Source organism: Carassius carassius, chromosome 39, assembly GCF_963082965.1.
Source record: "Carassius carassius chromosome 39, fCarCar2.1, whole genome shotgun sequence".
Taxonomy (NCBI): domain Eukaryota; kingdom Metazoa; phylum Chordata; class Actinopteri; order Cypriniformes; family Cyprinidae; genus Carassius; species Carassius carassius.
Genome location: NC_081793.1, coordinates 22,188,093 through 22,211,306, shown reverse-complemented (window position 1 = coordinate 22,211,306; position 23,214 = coordinate 22,188,093). Strand labels below are relative to the sequence as shown.

Genomic DNA, 23,214 nt, shown 5'->3' with positions numbered 1-23,214 from the left:
TTGGGGGATCTGCTCTCTGCGTCCTGCTTTTCTCTGTTATTCCTTCACTAACTGTGAGACTGAAGAGGAATGAGAAAGCAGGGTGAGAAACATTAGCAAAAGAAACGTAAGAGAGAAAAAGTAGGTAGAAGTCATCCTAATGAAAATGACAAAAAAGGTGCACAGGTTTTAGTAAAAACTCACAGTAGTGAGAGGATGAAGGGGATTAACAGACTGACCTGTTAATAATTCTTATTCTTATTCAACGTATAGCTTTTTATTTTTTCACATTAGTGTTCTCTCATCAGGCACCAGAAGAATAAGGCATATTGGTGCCATGATGCCATGAGCCTGATTGTGTCATCCGCATTCTTCTTATTTTTTTTTTTCATTTTAAGCATAGGATTTTATATAAAAAGTGTACTTATGATCATAAGAAACAAAATGTCAAGTGAGTCAAACCTTTTCACTGGTAGTGTGCAATGGATTTCTAGGGAACTATGTTTTTCCTCATTTTAACTAACAAAAATAGGCTGCTATCAGTAGGGGGTGACACTGCTAGAGGGCGCTGTAGGTAGTAAGGTGTGAAGGGGATCAGACTTGCGGTCAAAGTGTTTACTGTAAACAGATCGTTGAACAAACAGCGGCTAACATGCTCACCAGCAGACCCGCTGTCCACTGTTGACTTAACTGCTCGCTTATCAGAGAGAGCAGCACACGGTCAGCCCTGAATAAACATTCCTAACACAGGAGTCCTTTGTGTGCATGAGTGTGTGTGTATGTCTGAGTGCGTTTCACTGTGCACAACTATAATGAGGAAATACTGAATTTAACTTGGCCGTATAGTGTGTACAGCATGCTACTACAGCCTGCGCAGTCGCATGCAGATTTAAAACAAGTTAATGGTCTAGCCAAGGGCTCAGGGCTGCAGGCCAAAGCCAACCCAGCCAGATCGACATGCTCTGAACCTGCACCACACTGATATCAATGCTCATCCCTTCAAATAGCTTCACATAACAAACATTATACAGATCAGTACCATGCTGGACAGGACCTGCTCTTTTATCGCACTGTGCTGGCAGTAAAGCACCACATGAAGCTTTTGATGTGGTCTTGACAATGGGTATCCTGTGTAAACCAGTGTGAAAAAGCAGATATCATGATTCATCAATAACTTTGAATTTTATCTGCTTCATATTTTTTTTGTCCCTTTATATATAGAAATATGTCAAATAAAATAAAGAAGTAGAAAGTTTCCATATACTTGTTCAAAATTTGGAGTTGGTGAGATTTTTTTGTTTTTGTTATTGAAAGTACAGTAAAAATACGGTAAAAACAGCTATATTGTAAAATATCATTGAAATGTAAAATGTTGTCAGTTTTACAATTTAAAATGACTGTGTTCCATTTGATTATATTTTACAATGTAAAATATTCCTGTTACACTTTCAGCAGGCATTACTCCAGTCTTCAGTGTCACGTGATCCTTTAGAATTTATTAATTTTTTTTATTAATTTTTTAATGAAAAACATTTAGAATTTTTTTTATCAATTATTTTCATGAATGCATATGTGTCAATGTGCATATACACACATGCAAACACATATATGTATTAAAATAAGGTATATAATAATTATTTATTATTATATAATATTATTATAAATTATTATATAACAATTTTTTTTTTTTTTAAACTGAATAAATAAGGGATCCTACAATAGCTTATATCAGAGAAACAAAAATATTTCTTGTGTTTCAAGGATGTGTTTGTAGAGATGGCTGTCACGCTAAAGCCTTATATGCAGATTATCTTGACATGTATTGTGTTGATTATGCGCTCCTCCATTTAGAATACTCAAGATTCATCAAGATTAAGAGAAAGAACACATTTATGTGTGTATGCACCTGTACTTAATCTGTCGGAATTGTTTCTTGAAACTTTTCTATCTGTATTTAATTATAAATTAATAAAACCCATTGAGAGCGTATAGTTTTTACGTCATATAATTCTTCTAATGCTTTTTGTTTTGCACCTACGAAATAAAAAGTGAAAATGAACGATTTCTTTCCTAATTACATTGAACAGAGGGATTCGCTGGTGTTAATAAGAATTCAGTCCTGCATTAATGAGCCAGTTGCGTATGTGTGTGTGCTCACATGCATGTTTGCGTTTGTGTGTAAGCATATGAGATCAGGCTTCCTGTCTGAGTAAGTACCCCTGTCACTTGTGTTGTTGCTTTATGTCAAAACATCTCAAAGCAGGGACTGCGCTCTGACTCTCAACACACACACACACACACACACACACACTCTGCAGCATGCTGCCAAGTCTCTGGGTGGTTACAGAGCTCAACCTGTTAAAAGGTTGAACTCTTGGGAAGGTGCTGATCTGAGCACACCGCACAGAGGCCCTGTGCACTTCTGTCAGCCTGCAACACACACGCACACACACATAGTGAGCTTCCAACGTAGGCTGCATTTTAAGCAATCATAGGTGCGTTCCCAGAGCGAATGCTTTTCAAAAAGGTCCAAACTTAAATGTGCTGCCTCGTTTTGGCCAGATTCCATGAAGCATTTGAAGAGAAGGCAATCCCAGGATGCATTGCAACAACTCATACTATTGTACCGCTTGGCACAAAAGCACACAGCTGTGGTCAGGTACATAAGGAAAGCTGGACCGTTTTACTGTGTTCTGAATTGACTTTTTATATGTTGTAAAAGAGATTCTGAGATTTTCTTTTGCTGAAATATGGCAGCAGTTTCTCTCCATTACGGCAACTGGATCAGGTCCTCCCACTTTATTTCAACAGATTTATTTACCTCACAAGCCTGGAAGCATGCAGTAATTCAACACAGGTAGTGGCGTGCACATGCGGTGTTTATGTGTGAAAAAAAAGAGAATGAGACAGAAATGAAAGAGACGGAGAGAGTCAGCGAGAATGAGAAGGAGTGCTGGATCAACAAGTCAGCATTTGTAGAGAGACCCTGTTAATTGGCATTTGTGACAATAGAACACTGGCAGTTATTGATTCTAGATCGGCCAGGGATCGAATATGCAGAGGATTACTCCGCATCATGATTGAACTCACTGTGAGTGCATGTGTGTGTGTGTGTGTGTGTGTGTGTGTGTGTGTGGCCTGTGAAAGTACATTCATTAGTTTTAATCAGTGAAAATAGGCTATAGGAAGCTCTTTAATATCTCAGTTGTTGCCATATTGTTCCTAAATAGCAGTTAGATTATTAATAGAAAATATTGGGATATTTTCCTGATAATAAATAAAAAGCTCCCCTTATTGCAGAAAAGAGGATTTGGTTCGGTTTTTCAGTTAAAACCTCTAAAAGCCCTTGAAATAAGATACATTTTCTTGAGGACCAGAGAATTTAGACATTTGAATACAAGTTTATTTTCTCACAGTCAGATTTTGTGCTGTTTTAACTATAAACAACTAAAAATATGTTTAATGTAGTAAGATTAAAATAAATCAAACTGGCTTTTATTGAAGACAAATTATGATAGGTCTTATTATGTTGTACAGTATTGGTAGTACATTTAAATTTGTTATTTAAAAAAATATATAATTTGTTTTTAATATTTTTAAATATATATATGTTTTGTGTTAATATTAGTTTTTCGCCTCCTAGACCCTGATTAAATAGAGAGCAATTGGAGAATTTTTTTATTTCTCACATTTTTGGGCTGAGAGAATAAAGTGAAAGTGAAAGTGACATGACATGTGGCCAGGTATGGTGACCCATACTCAGAATTGTGAGCGTTGGAAGAGCAACATCTGAGCATAGCAGGTATTGGCTGATATCTCTTTGGCAGTCACGTCACGAGGTCAAATAATGCCTCTGTCTGTGCATGCTCCCCTGTGAAGATGACCTTTGCTGCGAATGTACAGATTGCAGGAAGCGCCCCCTAATTTTACTCCACAGCTGGGAAGAGTTGCTGCTTTATTTCACCAGATGTCCAGCAGACATCTGAATGTCATGGATGAATGCGGCTGTGTGATGGAAGGCATAACTCAACTTTAGTGCAAGCAGATTCAGATGAGTCTCTGGTAGTGCTTTACCAGCCTCAGACTCTCCGTTTTGTGCCCTGACTGGTGAAGTCCAGAGGCAGGAAAAACATGAAAGAGGCCCCTGGGCAGGTTCACTGTAAAGAATAAGGGTGTAATATTAAGCCCTCAGTAGAGCAATGATGAGGAGAGGAAGATAAGAGGACTGTCTGATCTCTGTAGAAGAACTTTTTCATCTGCATGTGTTTAACCCCTGTGGTTTCCCAAAGCACCTGCTCTCACATGCAAACACAGGCAGAGGAAATTATTGCTCAGAGGTTGCTCTTTCATGGCTCTGGAACCTTAAGACCTATCTACATTAAGAATGCTAGATATAAACTATATTCCACACCAAACTCAATAATGTTCTGTTTAGTAAGTGTGTGTGCTGCAGTTTTATCATCTGCCACTTTAAATGCTTGAGCTCTTAAAAATGATCTCAGTGGTGTGGACTTACCTATTCTTAGAAGTGACTTAGATGTGAAAGGGCCTTAGGAAGGTCCTGATAACCCATTTGATATTTTATGTGTTTTCCAGCAAAACTGAGATTATTGATTTTATTTTTCCCCCTGAAAAATTATATATTCTTTTAAAGAATATTTAGAAATTAAAAAACGTTTTATTTATTTATTTTATTATTATATATTTTTTTTTACGTGATGGAAAATATATATAATGTAATGAAAAATATAGATTTTATTTATAGTAAATATGAAAGTACAATCTTTTGTAGTTCAGAGTGAAATGTAAAAAATAATAAAAATAATAAAATAATAATTTTTGAGACTTGCATTAAATCTCATTGCAGTCTTGGAGAAATAATTCAGATATTTGGAAGATCATGTTTGTTTCATGTTTTTTTTTTTTTTTGTTTCCCCACATACCTCCTCTGAGAGCATATTTACACACAGAAGCCAGTGGTCACTTATGGACATGATCAGCTGTGCCTCATTCACCTTTATTCGCTTCCTCTGTCTTTCTAACCTCTCTGACTCACTCTTCCTTTTCTGCTCTTCCTGTCTTTCTTTTTCCAACCCCAAAAGAATCTTCCCTCGCCTCCCCCAGAGTACACGCCAGCACCAGGCCTTGCACCGTGGGGGAGAGAGTCCTTGGCCGTTGCAGCCGGCAGGCTTATCTTCTCAGCTCTGTTTTCAATCTGAGCACTCTCCTAACCCCTGGGGAGATTCCACCAAGGGTTGGGCTCTGAGCAGATGCAGGCGGGTGTCAAGTCGTGGTCAGCTCTGTTTTGCATCTGCTGGCCTGCTCTGGATCTTCTCACTCACAGGAGTGGGAGTGCAGCCCTGAGAAAGCTCAGGTCTTGATACCAGCGCAGGACATATGAATGTTTGCTGTTGTTCCAAAAACTGATTTGGCTCATGCTTCAAAGTTGTGTAAATGTTAGGACTAAGTTAATGGTAGGCATGGGTGATTAGTTTGGCAAAACTCTCTCAGTAAGTAAAGTTGTCTCATGTGCTGTTTATTATTTCCTGATACAGCGGCTGCAGATTTTTCATGAACTTTCATCATCTGGCTTTTTGGAAGTGACTGTGCAATTTTGCATCTGCCTGAAATCTATGACATTTTGAGTTGCTTGTGTAAATACTGATCGATGATGATTTGTCAAGAGCTGAACCTCAGGCATACCGACTCCCTAGATTCATTTTTGACCTGGTTTAATCTTTACAGCTTTATGGAAAGTTTTAGAAGGTCTTGTGATTCAAGGTTAGGAATGACTTCTCAGTGAGCTGTCAGTACTGTGTGGGATCTCTGGTTCCTCTGTGTGGCTGCATTCTTGCAAAAAGGCCTCTGGAGTGATGCTGTGGTCCGGGGTCAGGGAAAAGAAGCCTGGGAAACTGGGAAAAGTATGGAATATACTTTCATATCATTGCTTTGATTAAAATTATTGTTTATTTTTATAACAAATCACTTGCACATTGGCATGTCTCATTTTAGACCCATCGCTCTAAAAAATGGATTCATAATATATCGTTACCAGATTTTTTTTTTCTTCATTTGTATAAGTCCGTATTGTATATGTAACTGTACATGCTTATTTTCCCCACTTTTTATCATTTAAATTACCTTTGGTTTCATCTAACACTCACTTGAAGGTAATAAATAGCAAATTTCTAAACTAATATAGATTTTTCATATGTAGCATTTAAAACGATTGATTTTTTTGTTTATTTAAACAAAACTGTATGCAATTTTATATCAGCCATTTATCAGTTATCAGCTATATGAAAAGTTCTAAATTATTATTGATTTTTCATACTGTATATGATAATGTTGTGATGCCTAAATTCACTTAATTTCAATACATTTAAAATGATTCAGGTTATTTTTGTGTGTGTGTGTGTGTTTTTAATTACTTTAAAACATTTTTGCCTAATTTTATATCCATTTACCAGTTCAACAGACTTGAAATGAAAATAACTACCAAAAATTTACATTCCTAATTTTAGAGATTTTATGTATGTTATGGTTCCTTTAATTGTGCTTTTGTCCAAACAATAAAGAGTTTAGCACTCTCAGCTCAGTTTAATGCATTAATGCCATGTTTAAACGCATCCCAAAGAATTCTACAGTGCAGAAGATTCAACAAAATATCTGCAGAATCCATGTGGGTCTAATGAGCACTAAGACCGCGTGCACTGAATGCTCTTGGTAGGACTGGTGAAGACATTGAAAATAATCAAGATGGACATTGATTAAAAACAATGATGATGTGCTTTGTGCGTTAGAATCAGCCTGATGGGAAGGGCAAGGGCTTCTGGGAAAGAATGGATGAAATGAAAGATTGAAATGATAATGAAAAAGACAGGATCTGGGAATTAGGAAGAAAGGGAGTGAAAGATAGATGGATAAGTATCGTCCTCCAACTGTAAGCTGCCAACACCAAAACACTTACTTTGCATAATTTGCTCCAGCTCTACTCTATTTTCTTCATTCCCTCTCTCTCTTTCTGTTCAGACAAAGCATGTCCTTGCTTGTGAAACGTGTTCTTCCTTAGGGAGAATTAAGTTCTGTGCACCGGATGTACTGTGTGTGTGTGTGTGTGTGTGTGTGTGTGTGTGTGTGTGTGTGTGTGTGTGTGTTTGTGTGTCTTTAAGGCGTTTCAAACTTTTTTCTCTCTCAAGCCAATAATCAAAATTTCTCTCAAAAATCACACTTTTGTTTATATGAATTTCTTTTTTCTACTGATTCTACTTCCTATTTGCTACCTCAGTTCAGATTCAATTCTGAATGATGCACAACCCTATTATATTTTAATGTATATAAAGGCTTCTCAGAAGAATTAATATCGAATGTCAGATTTAATTTCTTCCATAAGAGAAATAACAACAGAAGCAAATTAGAAACAAAAGTGTAAAAAAGCTATAAAATTAACATTGATATTATTGCTAGATCATACAACGTGGTATTGAAAATTTTTAAAATAAGTGTTTGATTTTTTTTAATTGAAATCTCTTTTGAGTTCAGACTTTGGCATTTCGACAAATCTGAGCACTGTTGGAGAAAGTTGAAATATTTTGGAAACTCCAGTGGAGACCTGGGAGAAGCAAGAAGGAGAAGCAAGAACTTATGTAATCTCGTTGCAGTCTAACACTTTTTAAGTAACATAAGCAACTTTTTAAGCATTTAAGATCTTATTTGGACTTTTTTTTGCAATGCCACGTGGCAACTTGTTGTCAGGATTGTGCCGGAGAAAGCCGAATGTAAGGATGTTCAAAAAACCAGAGAGAAGACTGTAATGCACGCACATACTCAAGCTAAAACCAAAGAGACACCGCCAATATGCACAAACACACAGTGGTGTGAGGATAAGCAATGTATTAGTCATCTATTACAGGAATCTGTCTCACACTGGGCCTGTTTTCCAGTCTCGCTGGATGCCTTGTGAATTTCCACCCATGAAATAGAGCGGCTTTCTTCCCCCAGACTCAGCTCACAGAAACCCGCTGCCCACGGGAGACGGCTCTTCGCTGGCAAAGAATCTCTGCTTACTGTGGGTGAAATTCTCCACCAGCGGTATGGATGATACAAAACATAATCCAGAAAAGAGAGGCACAGCGAGTCTGACTTTGCCTCTGTGAATGGACTGATTGGAGGAGTGTTAGCCGAGTCGGTCGATTTGAAAGCATGCACCTGGTGTGATTCAGGTGTGTGTGAAGGGTATTGTACATGCTAAATGGATTTCTCACCTCTTGCTCTTTGTGGAATGGACAGAGCAGCCAAATCACCCTCACTGAGTGTGCTCTCAAGGCCTTGGAATATATCCTCCCTACCGAGAATGAAAGAAACAGAGAAAGAGTACCAAAGAGGGGGAGGAAAATGAGGTGTGTGTGTGTGTGTGAGAGAGAGAGAGAGAGAGAGAGAGAGAGAGAGGCAGAGAAAAAAAGAAAACAAAATAGCATTTACGGTTCAGGCTGCCTCTGAAATAATTTTCCATATCAGTGCAACTGCATGAGCCCAGTGGGAAAGGGAATATGATTTTCTCCATACAGTGCCAATGGAAAAGAAGAACTCAAGTCAAAACAAGAGAGAGGAATACTGGGAAGAGAACGAAAGAGGAACTTGCTGGTCTACATCAGGAATCCCATACTGGGAGCGCCGTGGCACTGTTCTGGTTAGAAAACACAAACCATCATTCAGTCATCCATCCAGAACCCGTTAGGTCCATCCAGTGGCCCGCCGAGATCTAATAAGCTTTGGCCTCTGCCTCCAGCTCGGCATGCCAGGTTGATCCAGAGAGCAGAAGAGTTTGACTCCATATTAATTCCATGCACTATCCCCGGTTTCTCTACTCTCGCCCCTCGGGTTGGGAAGTGTCTCTTGCTGAGCCCCAGGTTTTGGACACCGTCCTGTCATTAGTTAATACTGAGAGCTCCATCTCATATTCCCTGGATAAGTCCTTGCCTCCTTTCCCATGCCGACACTCAGGATTGAACAGAGGGTAGATCGGGGGGACATGGAATGATATTTGGCCCCTGAGCCAAAGTGCTCTTGTGACAACAGGCTGATTAGCATGAAAACAAATGCTCGTAGCAAACAATTGAATTGTTCCCTGTTTGGAACAAATGGTGGCTTTGCTTGTTGCATGTTATTAGCCTAGCCGAGGCGGGCTGACAGCACCCATATGTCTGAGAGGGTGCGAGAGCGTGTGTGAGTTTACTGTACGCGCTGGAGCGTAGAGCGCTAGCCACTAGTGCAGCATCTTTAGCAGGAGAGGAGCCACAGGAAACAGCAAAGGGACAAAAAGAGATTTAATGAGGTAGAGAGCACGAATTATGTCAATTCAACATAGCTCATGTTTGCTTAGATAACACAATGAAGTGACGGTGACAGCAAGATGCTGATTCCGGGGGAAAGAGGGCAAGTTTTCCCCATTAAAGTCCAGGGTGGTGTGGAAGGAGGGTGACAGGTGAGTGGACCTGTGATCTGCACAGGTTAAAATTCATGTAGATAATATGGCTACTGAGGATGAAATTGATGTGTCAGAGAAAGAATTAGCAATGAAACAGTAGAAGAACGTGAAGTATTAGGAGAAGAAGAAAATGTTCCAGCCGAAAAGCCTGGCATGATTTTTTTTTGTCCCAAAACGTGAATGTAAGTGATAAGCCTGGAAGCCTATTTCTGCTTTAGAATAAAAATAACAAAACATATTTCACAATCATTAAATTACCTTTATATCACACAGTGTGACTTTCACATAACTACAACTTGGTTTCTCATTTTTGCAACTGTGTATCACACAATTCAACTTTATCATATAACTGCAACTTGGTTTCTAATTTTTGCAGCTTTACATCATACAATGTGACTCATGTAATTGCAAATTTGTTTCTCAGATTTGTATATTGTAAAATGTGACTATATTACATGACTGCAACTTAGTTTATAATATATTTGCAACTTTATATAACACAATGTGACTTTTGTAATTGCAGCTTTGTTATTTATATATGTAATATTGCACTTTATACGTCATATTACATTGCATTATTGCAACTTTTTTGCTAATTTATATCAAACTATGTGACTATGTCTAACATTTGCAGCATTATTTCATGCAATTGTGACTTTATAACCTTACATGCAACAATCTAACCATATCTTATAATGTGGGTTTATATCTTGCAATTGCAACAGTGATTTTATCATATTTTAAACTTCATCTTAGAGTTACCTTTTTATTTTTATTACTCTGAAGCAGAAACAAGCTTCCATAGATGTGAGAGCGAAAGTGGGATGGAGAGAAGCAGACCACGTCTCTGATAGCTGAGGAATCTCACTCATTATACTAGCATAGAAACCTGATGCATAGACCAGCCACCAGCATGCTAGCAAACACCATAAAACGCTACATATGTTGGTCATTTTAGCAAAGGTAGATTAGCATGAATATTTTTCCCTTCCTGACCCAGTGTTCCTGCGATACTATAGTTAGGAGTGGAAACGTTTATTGCTGTCTGTGCAAACTCATTTTTGGACAACGCTCTGTCTGTGTGTGAGGCTGGTGTCATATCTGCAAACCCCGAGTTGACCCAGACTGCCATGTTTGTGTTGAAAAGCACTGTGTGTGTGTGATTTTTATGTGTGTGTGTATAGGTTTAATGTTTGACCTTGTACTACTGTGTTTATCCCCTTTCACTCTCTCTCTCTCTGTTTTGTTCTGAAGGTGGAGTGATTTTTAGAGACCTGCTGATCATAGAGGGGTGTTTTCACACACAGGGGGGCTGATTCAAACATTCATATATGGAAATGGAAGGGCGGCAGTGCCAGCAGAGAGCTGTGTGTGTTGTGTTCTGGAGTGTGTGTACGTCTGCTTATCACCGCTATTGTTTCGTCTGCTCTCTTTGACTCTCATCTCCGAGTCTCACATGTGCGTTTCCACACAAACACACTCTCAGGATGTGTACTTAATGTAGTCTGGGTGTGATTTTTGACTGGGTTCTTAATAAGGGGGCTGAAAACCTATCGCTGATTTAAAGTTATACCCTGTGTGAGTACTGGCTTGTGTGAATGCTTTTAATTGATCCACAATGGAGACGTAACAGCTATTTGTCATATTTGAAAATGCAGTTGGACACGTCCTCCCGGTTTTCCAGACCAAAATTATGTGTAGTCTGAATCCAACATCTGGAGGTGACGAATAGCACGTACTAATTAAAAAAAATGCCCTTAAGTTTTGTGGCCATTCTGGCTTATTAATGTTTGATCCTTGTGGTTTTCATCAGAAAATAAGATTGAGTTTCTTGCCAGGTCTGAAGTGTTCTTGCCAAGCACTGTAACGATCTCTCTGAAAATATTCTTGGGCTAGTACTCAGGGGCGATAGAGTTACCTTCAGATGTCTGTGGCATAAACCTTGGATGGGTTATTTATCTGGTAGCTAGCTATGTAACATGTTTACACTTTAACTGACTGTTCCACGGTTGCTCCACCATGTAATAGCTGACCTGAAAGAGAAAACTTGCCATAGAAGACCTTTTATGCTAATTCTTGCTATAGTGCCTCTTGTGGCAATTCTGAAAATGCATTGTGCTTTAAGAAATTGCAAGGTGACACTGTAATTAGTGTAGGATTTACTTTAAAACTCAGAACTGCTAGTAAATTTCACAAATAATTGCAAAGAAATGACTTGTAACACATTGATTTAAAAATTACATTTTGATATAGAAATTATTTTCTTGTAAAACATACTTCAATAATCTTAGTTTGTCGTTAGTTTAAGTCTTTTTTTTTTTTTACCAAAAAACCTAAATGTAAACGTTTTTTTTTGGTGATCAAATTTGGGTAATTCGACGATTGAACTGTGATTACATTCTCAGATGATAAATTAAACCAGTTACAGTAAAGTTCTTTAGCAACAAGCCACTTCTTAATATTTCAGCCAAAAAATTTTACATACTGCTACTCTAGCATGTGAAACAAAACACTGAAACAGTCAAAACACGAAAAATGCTAATGGAACGTCAATGTTTCGGTCAATGATTTTGGCACTCCAAAACTGCTTAGACAACAAAATGTTGACACATTTTTATGTTCCAGACATTTTGGTGCATCATTATAGTTGAGCTGAGAAAACTGACCGGAGAATATTTGCTCTAGTGGAAACTTGAGAATGCAGCATGTACTTGTTTAGCATTATGATATGTATTTTGACACATTACAGTTCAATTTTGAGTATGAAACAGACCTTGCATAGCTAGGAGTGTTTTCACATAATTTATCTTACCAGAAAACAAATGTTGTTTACTTTTATTTTTTTACATTTGCATTACTTATTCACTTCATTGTGTAGCTTCTAGACCAGTGGTCTCCAACATGGTGCCCGCGGGCACCTGGTAGCCCGCGTGGAGTCTCTGAGTCGCCCGTCGAGCACGTTCTATAAATAGCCTGATTTGTAATCTTTCTTTTTTTTTTATGATAAGGGCATAAAATGAGAAAATAGCTATTGGTGACATTTTATATACCATTAAAACATAATAAAATAATTCAATAATTTAAAATATTTAGAATCTGCACGTCTCTCTCTCTCTCTCTCTCTCTCTCTCGCTCTTCGTCTTGCGCGCGCGCACCTCTCTGTCTCGTGCACGCACCTCTCTTGTTCTCTCTGCGTATCGCGCGGCAGAGGAGCAGCGTTTTAATTTAGTTAAACACAGATATTATGTTGCTTTTCTAATTTTACATGCAAGTATGTAAAGTATATCATTCAGTCACTATTTCATATTTATGCCGTTGTTCTTTCTCCCTTTCCCCCCGTGATTTTGTCTATATCGCGAATATAAGACGACCCCCCATTTTTTAGGACAAAAAAACTTGTCTTATATTCGGGTATATACGGTAATTATATATTCAATTGTCATAATATTTAACAATATTACTGTTTGTTGTTGTATTTTTCAAAACTTGAAACTTTGTGTGTGTGTGTGTGTGTGTGTGTGTGTGTGTGTGTGTGTGTGTGTGTGTGTGTGTGTGTGTGTGTGTGTGTGTGCGTGTGTGTGTGCCTGTATCAAACAAGTAGCCCTCAAGACTATTTTATCCCTTCAGGGAGCCCTCGCTCACAAAAAGGTTGGTGACCCCTGTTCTAGACTATCCGTCATTGTTTTCTTTTTCTCTTTGGGTGGTTTGCAGTTCTGTTTCTTTACATGCACGATGCACTTTTACTGTCCAGCAAACGATGCTCCGTTGTTCCCGCCAGCTGTGCTGTCTGTGCCTAGACAAACACTCCGACCCGCAGACCTGGCTGTCGGACTTCAGCTATAGATCTTTAGGCCTTTGGTTTTCTACTGTGTGTTATACGCTTTCTGTCTGCTCCTTTCTTTCATTGTGGCTAGTTTAAAATTCCCCCTTCTCCTATTTGTCTTTTTCTCAAATCACCTTTCCTCATCTGCAACATATTTCATGCACTCTGTGTGAGTTATTTAGTGTGGTTTGACATACCTCATCCTGAGAAGCTGCATAGCTATGTTTAATAATCCAGCCATAGGACGACCCACATGTGACACACAGACACACACACCACTGAGATACTGCGACTGCTTGCTGCAAAAAGTTTGTGGCGGTTCTGGGGTGTGGCGTGTCCCAATCCTCTGGGAATTAACTCACTTCCAGTCTGACCTCCTGTTTTAAAACACAGAGGCAGAGTTGCACACTCACACACCCACTCATACGGCCTCTACCCGATTCCCAGGAGAAGACGCTTCCTCTAATTCCCGACCAGTGAATACCATGGATGGCATACCTACAAACACAACAGAGAAAGTAAAAAAAAAAAAAAAAAAAGCACAAACCAATGACAAATTAAATTACAATGTAAATACAAAAAATAGCAGATCTGCCTTTTTGGCACAATATTCACAAATGACATCTTCAGGGAGGAAATTCCAAAACAGCAGCCCATCTCTCGTGGTTCTTGGAAAAATGGAGCGTGTTCTTCGCAGTGTGAGCTGTAGTTGTTAATCGGTTCGCTTTTTATTTCCTGCCTGTTTTGGTGTTCACTCCAAAAGCAGACATGTGCAGCAGATTGTAGGTGTAAGTTGACCCTGATTCTTGCTTCCTGTCGTAAAGTACAATGTGGAGTTGTGATGTGATTAAGTGGATTTTTCTAAAGCCCTGCTCGGATGAAACTACTTATCCCTGAGGGTTCTGCTCCACAGATATTGTTGTATGATCTTAATCGTGTCCTTTTTATTATTTTATTTTATTAAACACAAAATACATTTAATTTACTGAAATGACAAAAATCAGGTGTGAGAAACAGACTTGTTAATCACTGAAACCTTCATTCAATTCAATTCAATTCAAGTTTATTTGTATAGCGCTTTTTACAATACAAATCGTTACAAAGCAACTTTACAGAAAATTATGTTTCTACAATATTTAGTAGTAGCTAGTAGTTTGTGCACGTTTGACAGGATTTTAGAAAAATAAAAATAATAATAATAATACAAGACGTAGTCAGCTAGATGATGAACTATCAATATTATTAATTAATAGTAATTATATGATGCAGTCACACATGTAGCAATAATTGTTAGTTCTGTTTGTTGATTCAAGGTTAGGATCATCTGGGGTCCTCTGAGGGTCAGCATCATCTCTTCTCAGGTGTTCTGGATCCAGACTGGAGCTTGTGTAAATCCTAGTTACCACGGGATGTAAATCCCGTGGCAAAACATAGAAACAAGATAGAGACATCATTAGCATAGCTGCTGATCCAACAAAGTAAAATTAGTTTAACCCAAGCTAAAGAATAAAAATGCAGATGCAACTACACTCACAATTTAAGAGATACATTATTCGAATGCTTGGCGAAAGAGATGCGTTTTTAATCTAGATTTAAACAGAGAGAGTGTGTCTGAACCCCGAACATTATCAGGAAGGCTATTCCAGAGTTTGGGAGCCAAATGTGAAAAAGATCTACCTCCTTTAGTGGACTTTGCTATCCTAGGAACTACCAAAAGTCCAGCGTTTTGTGACCTTAGGGTGCGTGATGGGTTGTAGCGTGGTAGAAGGCTAGTTAGGTACGCAGGAGCTAAACCATTTAGGGCCTTATAGGTAAGTAATGATAATTTGTAACAGATACGGAACTTAATAGGTAGCCAGTGCAGAGACTGTAAAATTGGGGTAATATGATCATATTTTCTTGACCTGGTAAGGACTCTAGCTGCTGCATTTTGGACTACCTGTAGCTTGTTTATTGACGAAGCAGGACAACCACCTAGAAGTGCATTACAATAGTCCAGTCTAGAGGTCATGAATGCATGAACTAGCTTTTCTGCATCAGAAACAGATAACATGTTTCGTAGCTTGGCAATGTTTCTAAGATGGAAGAATGCAGTTTTTGTAACATTGGAAATATGATTTTCAAAAGACAAATTGCTGTCTAATATAACACCCAGATTTCTGACTGTAGAGGAAGTAACAGTACATCCGTCTAGTTGCAGATTGTAATCTACAAGATTCTGTGTACTGTTTTTTGGTCCAATAATTAATATCTCTGTCTTATCCGAATTTAATTGGAGAAAATTATTTGTCATCCAATCTTTTACATTTTTAACACACTCTGTTAGCTTAGATAATTGGGAAGTTTCATCTGGTCTCGTTGAAATATATAGCTGAGTATCATCAGCATAACAGTGGAAGCTTATTCCGTATTTTCTAATAATATTACCAAGGGGCAACATGTATATTGAAAATAGAAGGGGACCTAGGACGGATCCTTGTGGCACTCCATATTTTACTGATGATAAATGAGATGACTCTCCATTTAAGTAAACAAAATGGTAGCGATCGGACAGGTAGGATCTAAACCATCTTAGAGCCTGCCCTTGAATACCTGTATAGTTTTGTAATCGATCTATGAGTATGTCATGATCTATGGTGTCGAACGCAGCACTAAGATCAAGTAAGACTAGAAATGAGATGCAGCCTTGATCTGACGCAAGAAGCAGGTCATTTGTAATTTTAACAAGTGCAGTTTCTGTGCTATGGTGGGGCCTAAAACCTGACTGAAATTCTTCATACAGATCGTTTTTATACCTTGACATCTGCCCTAGCTTTCCTTGGCAAATTCATGAGAGAACAGATGATCCGAATGAATCATTTGTTCCAATTGACTCAATTAACCTGATCTGATTCTTGAGTTCAACTTACTTAGTGATCTGGTTGCAGCAGTTACCAGCTTACTGGAAGAGAAGATTATCAGTAACTTAAATGTCAGTCTGTTCATAATGCAAAACTATTAAAATATTATATTTCTTCCAGCAACATCCTTACGAGTGTAATTTTAGAGCGCAACCTGGGAATAGGCCTCCAGTGAGAGCAGGGTTATATATTCAGTGTCATGTTCATTTAAATCCTTCCTGTCTCTGACATTTTAGTGTTTAGGAACAGAAATGATTAATGACTAATGCTACTTTTACATGTGGATTACTCTAAATACTCCCTTGTCAGTTTAGACTCATTCACACAAGCGATCGGGCCAAAACCAAACGACTTCAAAAATATCCTCTCGTACGGCACGATCCCAAACTGACTGAGTCACGGCATAGAGACACAAGACAAACAGGCAGTGAGAGAAGTGTGCTGTTTCTGCAGGCCCTGCCCTTCCTCCCTCCCAAAGGCGATTTATTATGACTGTGAAGAGAGAAAATATTGGGGTTTTCTGGAGTGGCACATGTTTTGGGGGACAGTGAGATGTGGGGTTGTGTGAGAGCGTGGAACCCAGCTGTGTAAACAGTCTCACACTCCCCCATTTCACACACACATATGCGGTAACCACTCCCCTGACAAAACCCTTAATATGAAGTCTCTCATGCCCATCCTCCACTAGCATTGCCATCTATGACATATTCCAGCTCTCACACTGATGTAGCTACAGTGTGTAAGATATTTACAGTTGGACTTTTCTATTTGTGATTTTGTCGAGGTTGTCTATTGCTTGCTTGGTCACTCACATTTGCATGCTTACCTAGTTATCACTGTAGAGATAGCCGTTGTTCTTAAATTAAGTACAGGATTTATATACCATATGTGCTGGGATCCTGTTGATCCTATCAGAGATTATTTTGCAATATTGACTGGCTGACCGTATATATCATCCCGTTTATTGCACAGCTACTTACCGAGTAAAAAAAAAGGCAATACAATATTGATGAGGATTATTTAAATTGTTTTATCATGTAAGAAGGAGGATACAGAGTCATATAAGAGACATGAAACTGGCATAGCTACATTGGAAATTGAGTGCTTTAAATTATGTAGTTTAGCCGTCTTTATATAAAATAACTGACAGCAGACTGACCAATCAGAATTCGGTATTCCATTTTTTTTTTCATTCCGTTTATTATAGCCAGTAATATTTCCAAATCTATTGACATTAATTAAAATGAATGTATACCTACTTATATTGCCTCAACTATCTAAAACTGTTATATTTGATATTGTTATGTGTGTATGAATATATTACAAAAATACATTATATATAATTAGGAAAATATATTTTTTTGTATTTTCTTTATTTTTATTTGTAATACATTATAAATGTATTTATTTATTTGTTTGTTTGTTTATAAATTTATTTATTACGGGAAAAAAAACATTTGTTTCAAATATGTATGTATGTATGCAGAAATATAACCTAAATAAAAAAAAATTATTATAAATTTGTAATATATATGCTTTAAATGATATTTAATATTTATATTGTTTTTATTTCACATAAACTGTATAATTTAAATTTGTGTGTGCTTGTTTATTGTTTTAACTTAACAATATAATATTAGGGAAATCTACATAGCCCAGTTTAGGATGATCTCTATTCTTTTCTCCACTGTAGTTGGAGCAGCACTTGTGTTATCTCTGTATGTTCAACTGAGTACTCAGCACCAGTAGACATAAACATCCTCCTGTGAAGAGAGTGAGATTCACAGAGAGAGAGAGAGAGAGAGAGAGAGAGAGAGAGAGAGAGTGACAGCTGCTGTAATGTATACACACAGAGCCATTAGAACCTCGAGCTATTGTGTCTGCTGATGGATTGCACTTCATTTGGATCTCTGATTTAAACAAGTAACACATAATCCAAACCTCTGACTTGACTTTTTTCCCCCATCATGCTCTCTGCCTCTCTCTCTGTTGGTCTCTCACACAAGTCTTGTTCCACTGAAGGGCAGCGCTGGGGGACTCTCATTTGATGACAAGGCTGAACATGCACTGGTGCAATTGGCGGTTACGTGAGTGTGTGTTTGTGTGTGGCAGACACACTCGGGACTCCCACTCTTCAGGATTTTTCCTTTTAATTCCTTAATTGGATTAATGTCGCTCTGAGCCTGGAATCAGACGATTAGTATGCACATGACCTGATTTCCTTAAGCGCTCATACAAGAGTCTCTCTCTCTTTCAGCCGTGTTTCACACCACGGACGTAAATAAACACACATTTCCATTGGGGATCCGCCTGACAAGACAGGATCATCCTTTATAGCTCGCTGTATTCCCGCCGCAATGACTCTGCCGCTGTTTTTTCACAGCGAATGGGGTTCCCCAGGATCTGCGATCCGCCCCACACATGCCGTTTGGACTTTTTTTTGCAACTATGTTTCTTTTCAGACCTCCCGCCATCCTCTCCTTCCCTCCATTCCCTCTGTTCATGTAACAACAGCATTTCATTTCTGCAGTTTGGTTTAAAAGAGATGGTGGAAGGAGGGGAGAAGTTAGTAGGATGGGCGCAGGCAATAATTTCAGCCTTTGCAGCTGACGCTCGGCCCACGGCATGCTCGAGACAGAAAAAAGAGAGAAAAAAGTCATTAAAGCAAAGCAAACAAGAGGAAACGTTTTATTAAAGGGAAGTTGGTGGAGGGTGTAGAGGAGAGGAGGAGTGAGGGCTTCAAATGCTGTTCAGTACAGTGGGGGTAGTGCAAACCAGACTTTTGACTTATGGTGTAAAGTCTGGTCCACTCTGCATACAGTTCTCTGTGCCATTTAGATGAGAATCCAGTGATTAGTTCATCCTCTCAAGCTCATAATATTAACCTGGTGCCTTGTAAACACGTTTTTGTTTCCCTCCTTGATGAACCTCTGTGCACAGAACTTTTGTTGCTGTGAGTCTTATGAGTGCTTTGTAGTTTTGTGTTCAGTATCCATCAGACGGTCAGTGTCGGAAATCTGTGGGTGTGCTGTCTGAGGCAGAGACTGCTGGGCTATCCATGCCGGCCGGCAGAGTTGAATCATGCAGGTTCACGTATGGTCTTAAACCAGGCCAGGGTGGATCAGGTTTCCCTTTTTTTCTGCTTTCATTCATTTTTTCATTTATTTAATAATATATCTAATATTTAGCTTTTCCAAGTCTGTAGGAGGGCAGAATGAGCGGCTGCTGTGGTTTTTCAATGCTTTCCATAAAATGCAGTGCAAATCTTGACCAATTTACTAAGAATTTATTATCAAGATTTATATAAATTTATATAGATTTTAATTCAACTATGCAGTTAAATATTAGGTGAAAAGCACAATATTTTTTTGGGCAAAGTCCAGTTTAATGTAAAATGTTTCATATTTAGTTTAATTTACTTGTCAATGTATTTATTTTTGTGTTGATAAAATGCAGGCTTGTCAACAAACTTAAAAAAAAAAAATTAGTTTAGGAAATGTTTGTTTAATGAGATGAATAATGTAGATTTTTAATTAAAATGTACTGTTCTCGTTCTAGTTTTTTATTATTATTTTTTTTTTAATTTTTTTTTATTTATTTAGATATTTAGAAATATGACATTTTCTACATTAAAGACTATGACTGGAACAAAAACACATAAAGAAAAATTAACACAGTCTTATATTTTTGCCTAACTGTCGACTGGAACAGACCTTGTGGTGGATTTTGCCAGAATTGAGGAGACCACACCCTTAAGTCATTGGTGAATAATGACTGGAGCTCTCTTGGAAAACACAGGCCTTTCATTTCGGTAGTAAAGCATGTGGGATGGTATAGTAGGGACATTTGGGAGGAGAAGATGACTGTAATGTGCTGGGAATTCTGTAGCTTCGATTATACCGTTTCATGTAGTGGGAAACTGTTCCTAGACCAGTGCAAAAAGCCAGCTTTCATCCTGAGGCAAGTGAGTGGGTGAGAAGAGACAAAGTGTCTTGACGGCTGTGATCCCAGCATCCACCCTGGCACCAGCGGTCTAACGTCTTTCCAGAACTGTAATTGCACTGGTCTTTTCCTGCTTTCTTGACTTTTTCCCCCCTGCTTGCTGTTGTTTCTGCCTGGGGCTTGAGCTGTGGCCTGGTGCTCTGTTTATCTTGTGAGAGCAGTCATTTAGTAATTTCACACCCATAAACATCTTCCTTAACCTCATCCCTCTCACCCACTTTAATTAACTTTGATCAGTTTAGGAAATTAAACCGCACTTGCCTTCACCTCACTGTTTAATTGGTGGTGTTTTAGAGGACACAAGGGCAGGGTCTTTGTCAGGGGAGACACACAGGAAACCACAGCAGTATTAACTGAAACTAACATCACGTGTGGTGTTTTTTTCATCTGCTCAGAATTCAATGTTGTTAATCTTTTAAATGTTGTGCAGACATCGTTTTAAGAGCAACTCATTCTATTAAGCTCTGTGTTTATTAATAGGCTGATTTGATGATGTTGTATCGGACCACGAGCGAATCGTCTCTGGTAAACTGCCTTATTTTCAAATTAGATTATTTACTTTTTTTAAAGCCATGCCTCTGTAGCATATAGGTTAATCAAGCTTATTGGAGCATTGCAAATTCACTTTGTTTCTTTCCATGTTGAGAAAAACAAAAGATGTGTGTGGAAATATAATGACCATCTGTTTGGTTTGTATGTATTGTGCGTGCAAGTCTTGCACATTTTCCTTCAGGAATGAATAAAGTTGTATCTTTTTGATGCTCTTCGATCCAGGGTTTCCTCATTATCATTCCATCACCCTCTTTTTTGCTTTCTTTTTTGTTTGCATCTGTGTTTTGGATGATGTAGGTCAGACGTTCTCAACATGGTTTTGCTTGCAGGACTCAAAGTCCATTTTTAGAGTCGTTTTTTTCTGTGCTAACTTGTGGTTTGTTGCATTTTGTTATAAGCATTTAGCATTATTTTCTCCCTGCTGGCTTGTCAGACAGAAGTTTTTTCAATTTTTTTTAATTTTGTCCTGCAGGCAGTGGACTGATAGGGAACTCCTCTGCCTCCTTCATGGGAATGTTTCTGGCCAGCAGTCTGGGATCTCCCCCCTCCCACCCCAGCGGACACCCATCATCCCCCTCTTCTCTGCCCTATCGCTCTGGATCTCACTCCACAGCCCCGTCACAGATCTGGTTCACACACTCACACGAAGGTGATCTATCTATCTATCTATCTATCTATCTATCTATCTATCTATCTATCTATCTATCTATCTATCTATCTATCTATCTGTCTATCTGTATATCTATCTATCTATCTATCTATCTATCTATCTATCTATCTATCTATCTATCTATCTATCTATCTATCTATCTAAATTTCATCACATCACATTCATCACAATTTCTGCAGTATCTATTGTTCTTTCATCCATCTTTTTCATCTGTCTTTCTGTTCATCGTTCTTTTATCATTCTCTTTCTATCTATCATTCTATATGCAGTATCTGTAGTACCATCCATCCATATCTTTCTTTTAGTCTGCACTCTGCTGTTCTGCTATACTAGCACTGTAGAAACTAGAAAAACCTTATAGCGGACATAACCTTACATGGACAAAAGCACAATTTAGAGTATGTTTGAGAGTCAGTGTGCTACGCTATATTAGTGCACTGCTTTCTTCAATTCTATTTCTTATATGATCTTGAATGTGTTTTTCCACTTACAAGCACTCAGTCTGCTTTTAATTTTAATTTAGAGTGTCCAAATGTATGTATTTCTTTATATAAATGTTTATGCCTTAAGTGTATGTGTGAGCACAGCGTGTATTTGTGTTAAAATGTGCACATGGCTGTTCTTTTTAAATAGTATGCACAGCTGAGCACTTGCTATTGGTATTTTCACAGATCCGTGTACGACCGCGTACAAGTGTATGTGTGTGTGTCTCGGTGTGGGTTAACTGCTCTGTATCTGCGGAGCTCTTGGCAGCTGGCAGAATGGAACAGTAATTGTGGTTGGCAGTGAACACAGTGGTGTTACTGCTGGCACCCAGCACTACTGTAACTGAATGACTGAACAAATCTGCGCGTGTGAGACAGAATAAGAGAGTTAGAGGGAGAGGGTAAAAAAATACAGCAGCGCAGCTGATCTAGTGCATATTCTGCTGCACACGGAGCTTTATATAAACCATCAAAAACAATAATCATAACTATAATGATGATGCTTCTGATTACCACCATAAAAATAATAATAATTAAACTAATAACAATAATATTAATAACAGAATGTGTCTATAATGATGCCAACAGCCCCATCATGATGATAAGAGCCCATTATCTGAATCAGTCTTTAATTGTGCTTAGCCCCTCGAAGCAGCTGATTGGATGGCTCTGTTCCATCCCCCACAGCTATGTCCCTGCACTTCCTCCTTCATTTGCAAAAAGCATGTCATCAAAACGAGTCATGCAATTACCCCTGCCTCGTTCCCCTGGAGACGGTCCAGCTATCGATGATGTGATGCCCCACCTGACCCATTAGGCCAGGGGGGGTAAGGGGGAGGACAGGAGAGAAAAGCGTTAGTTGATTGGATGTAGCGGGATCTCCTCTGTGGTCCTGGAAATTGTTAATTAATATTCATTAACTTTATGAGCATGGTGCTGTAATATCTGTTGGCAATTTAGTAAATTACCTTAAAAGCAAAATGAAAAAAGAAATGAAAGGAAAGGTGAAGAAAAGCAGATAGAGCATCATTGTGATAGGATTTTATGGGGAATTTTGGCTGGTTGCTACAGTCGTGTGGCCACCTGACTGCAAAGTGATGTTGAAATGATGCATTAAAGGCTCATTATTTTGGGGGGCTGATGTGGGGTTTCCTCAGCCAGACCCAGGGGTCTCGTGACCCTTATGGTTAAACCCAGCAGCAACGGTCTACTTCCTGCCCATACAACCCATAGTCACACATGGGGTGTGCATCTGTGTGGGTACGTGAATGCGGTTTTAACTGAGAGATGCTGAGGGTTAGAAGCATCACCACAGG

General features: G+C 38.5%; 1 protein-coding gene across 4 annotated transcripts in view; it reads left to right on the top strand.

Moving 5' to 3' along the window:
* Positions 1 to 23,214, top strand: part of LOC132121638 (BAH and coiled-coil domain-containing protein 1-like) — a 94,146-nt gene that overhangs the window by 22,232 nt on the left and 48,700 nt on the right. For all 4 annotated transcript variants that reach the window (XM_059531245.1, XM_059531246.1, XM_059531243.1 and 1 more), the window contains one exon: positions 21,216 to 21,392. In XM_059531245.1, the coding sequence (XP_059387228.1) occupies positions 21,216 to 21,392 (177 nt within the window). The remainder of the gene's footprint in view (positions 1 to 21,215; positions 21,393 to 23,214) is intronic.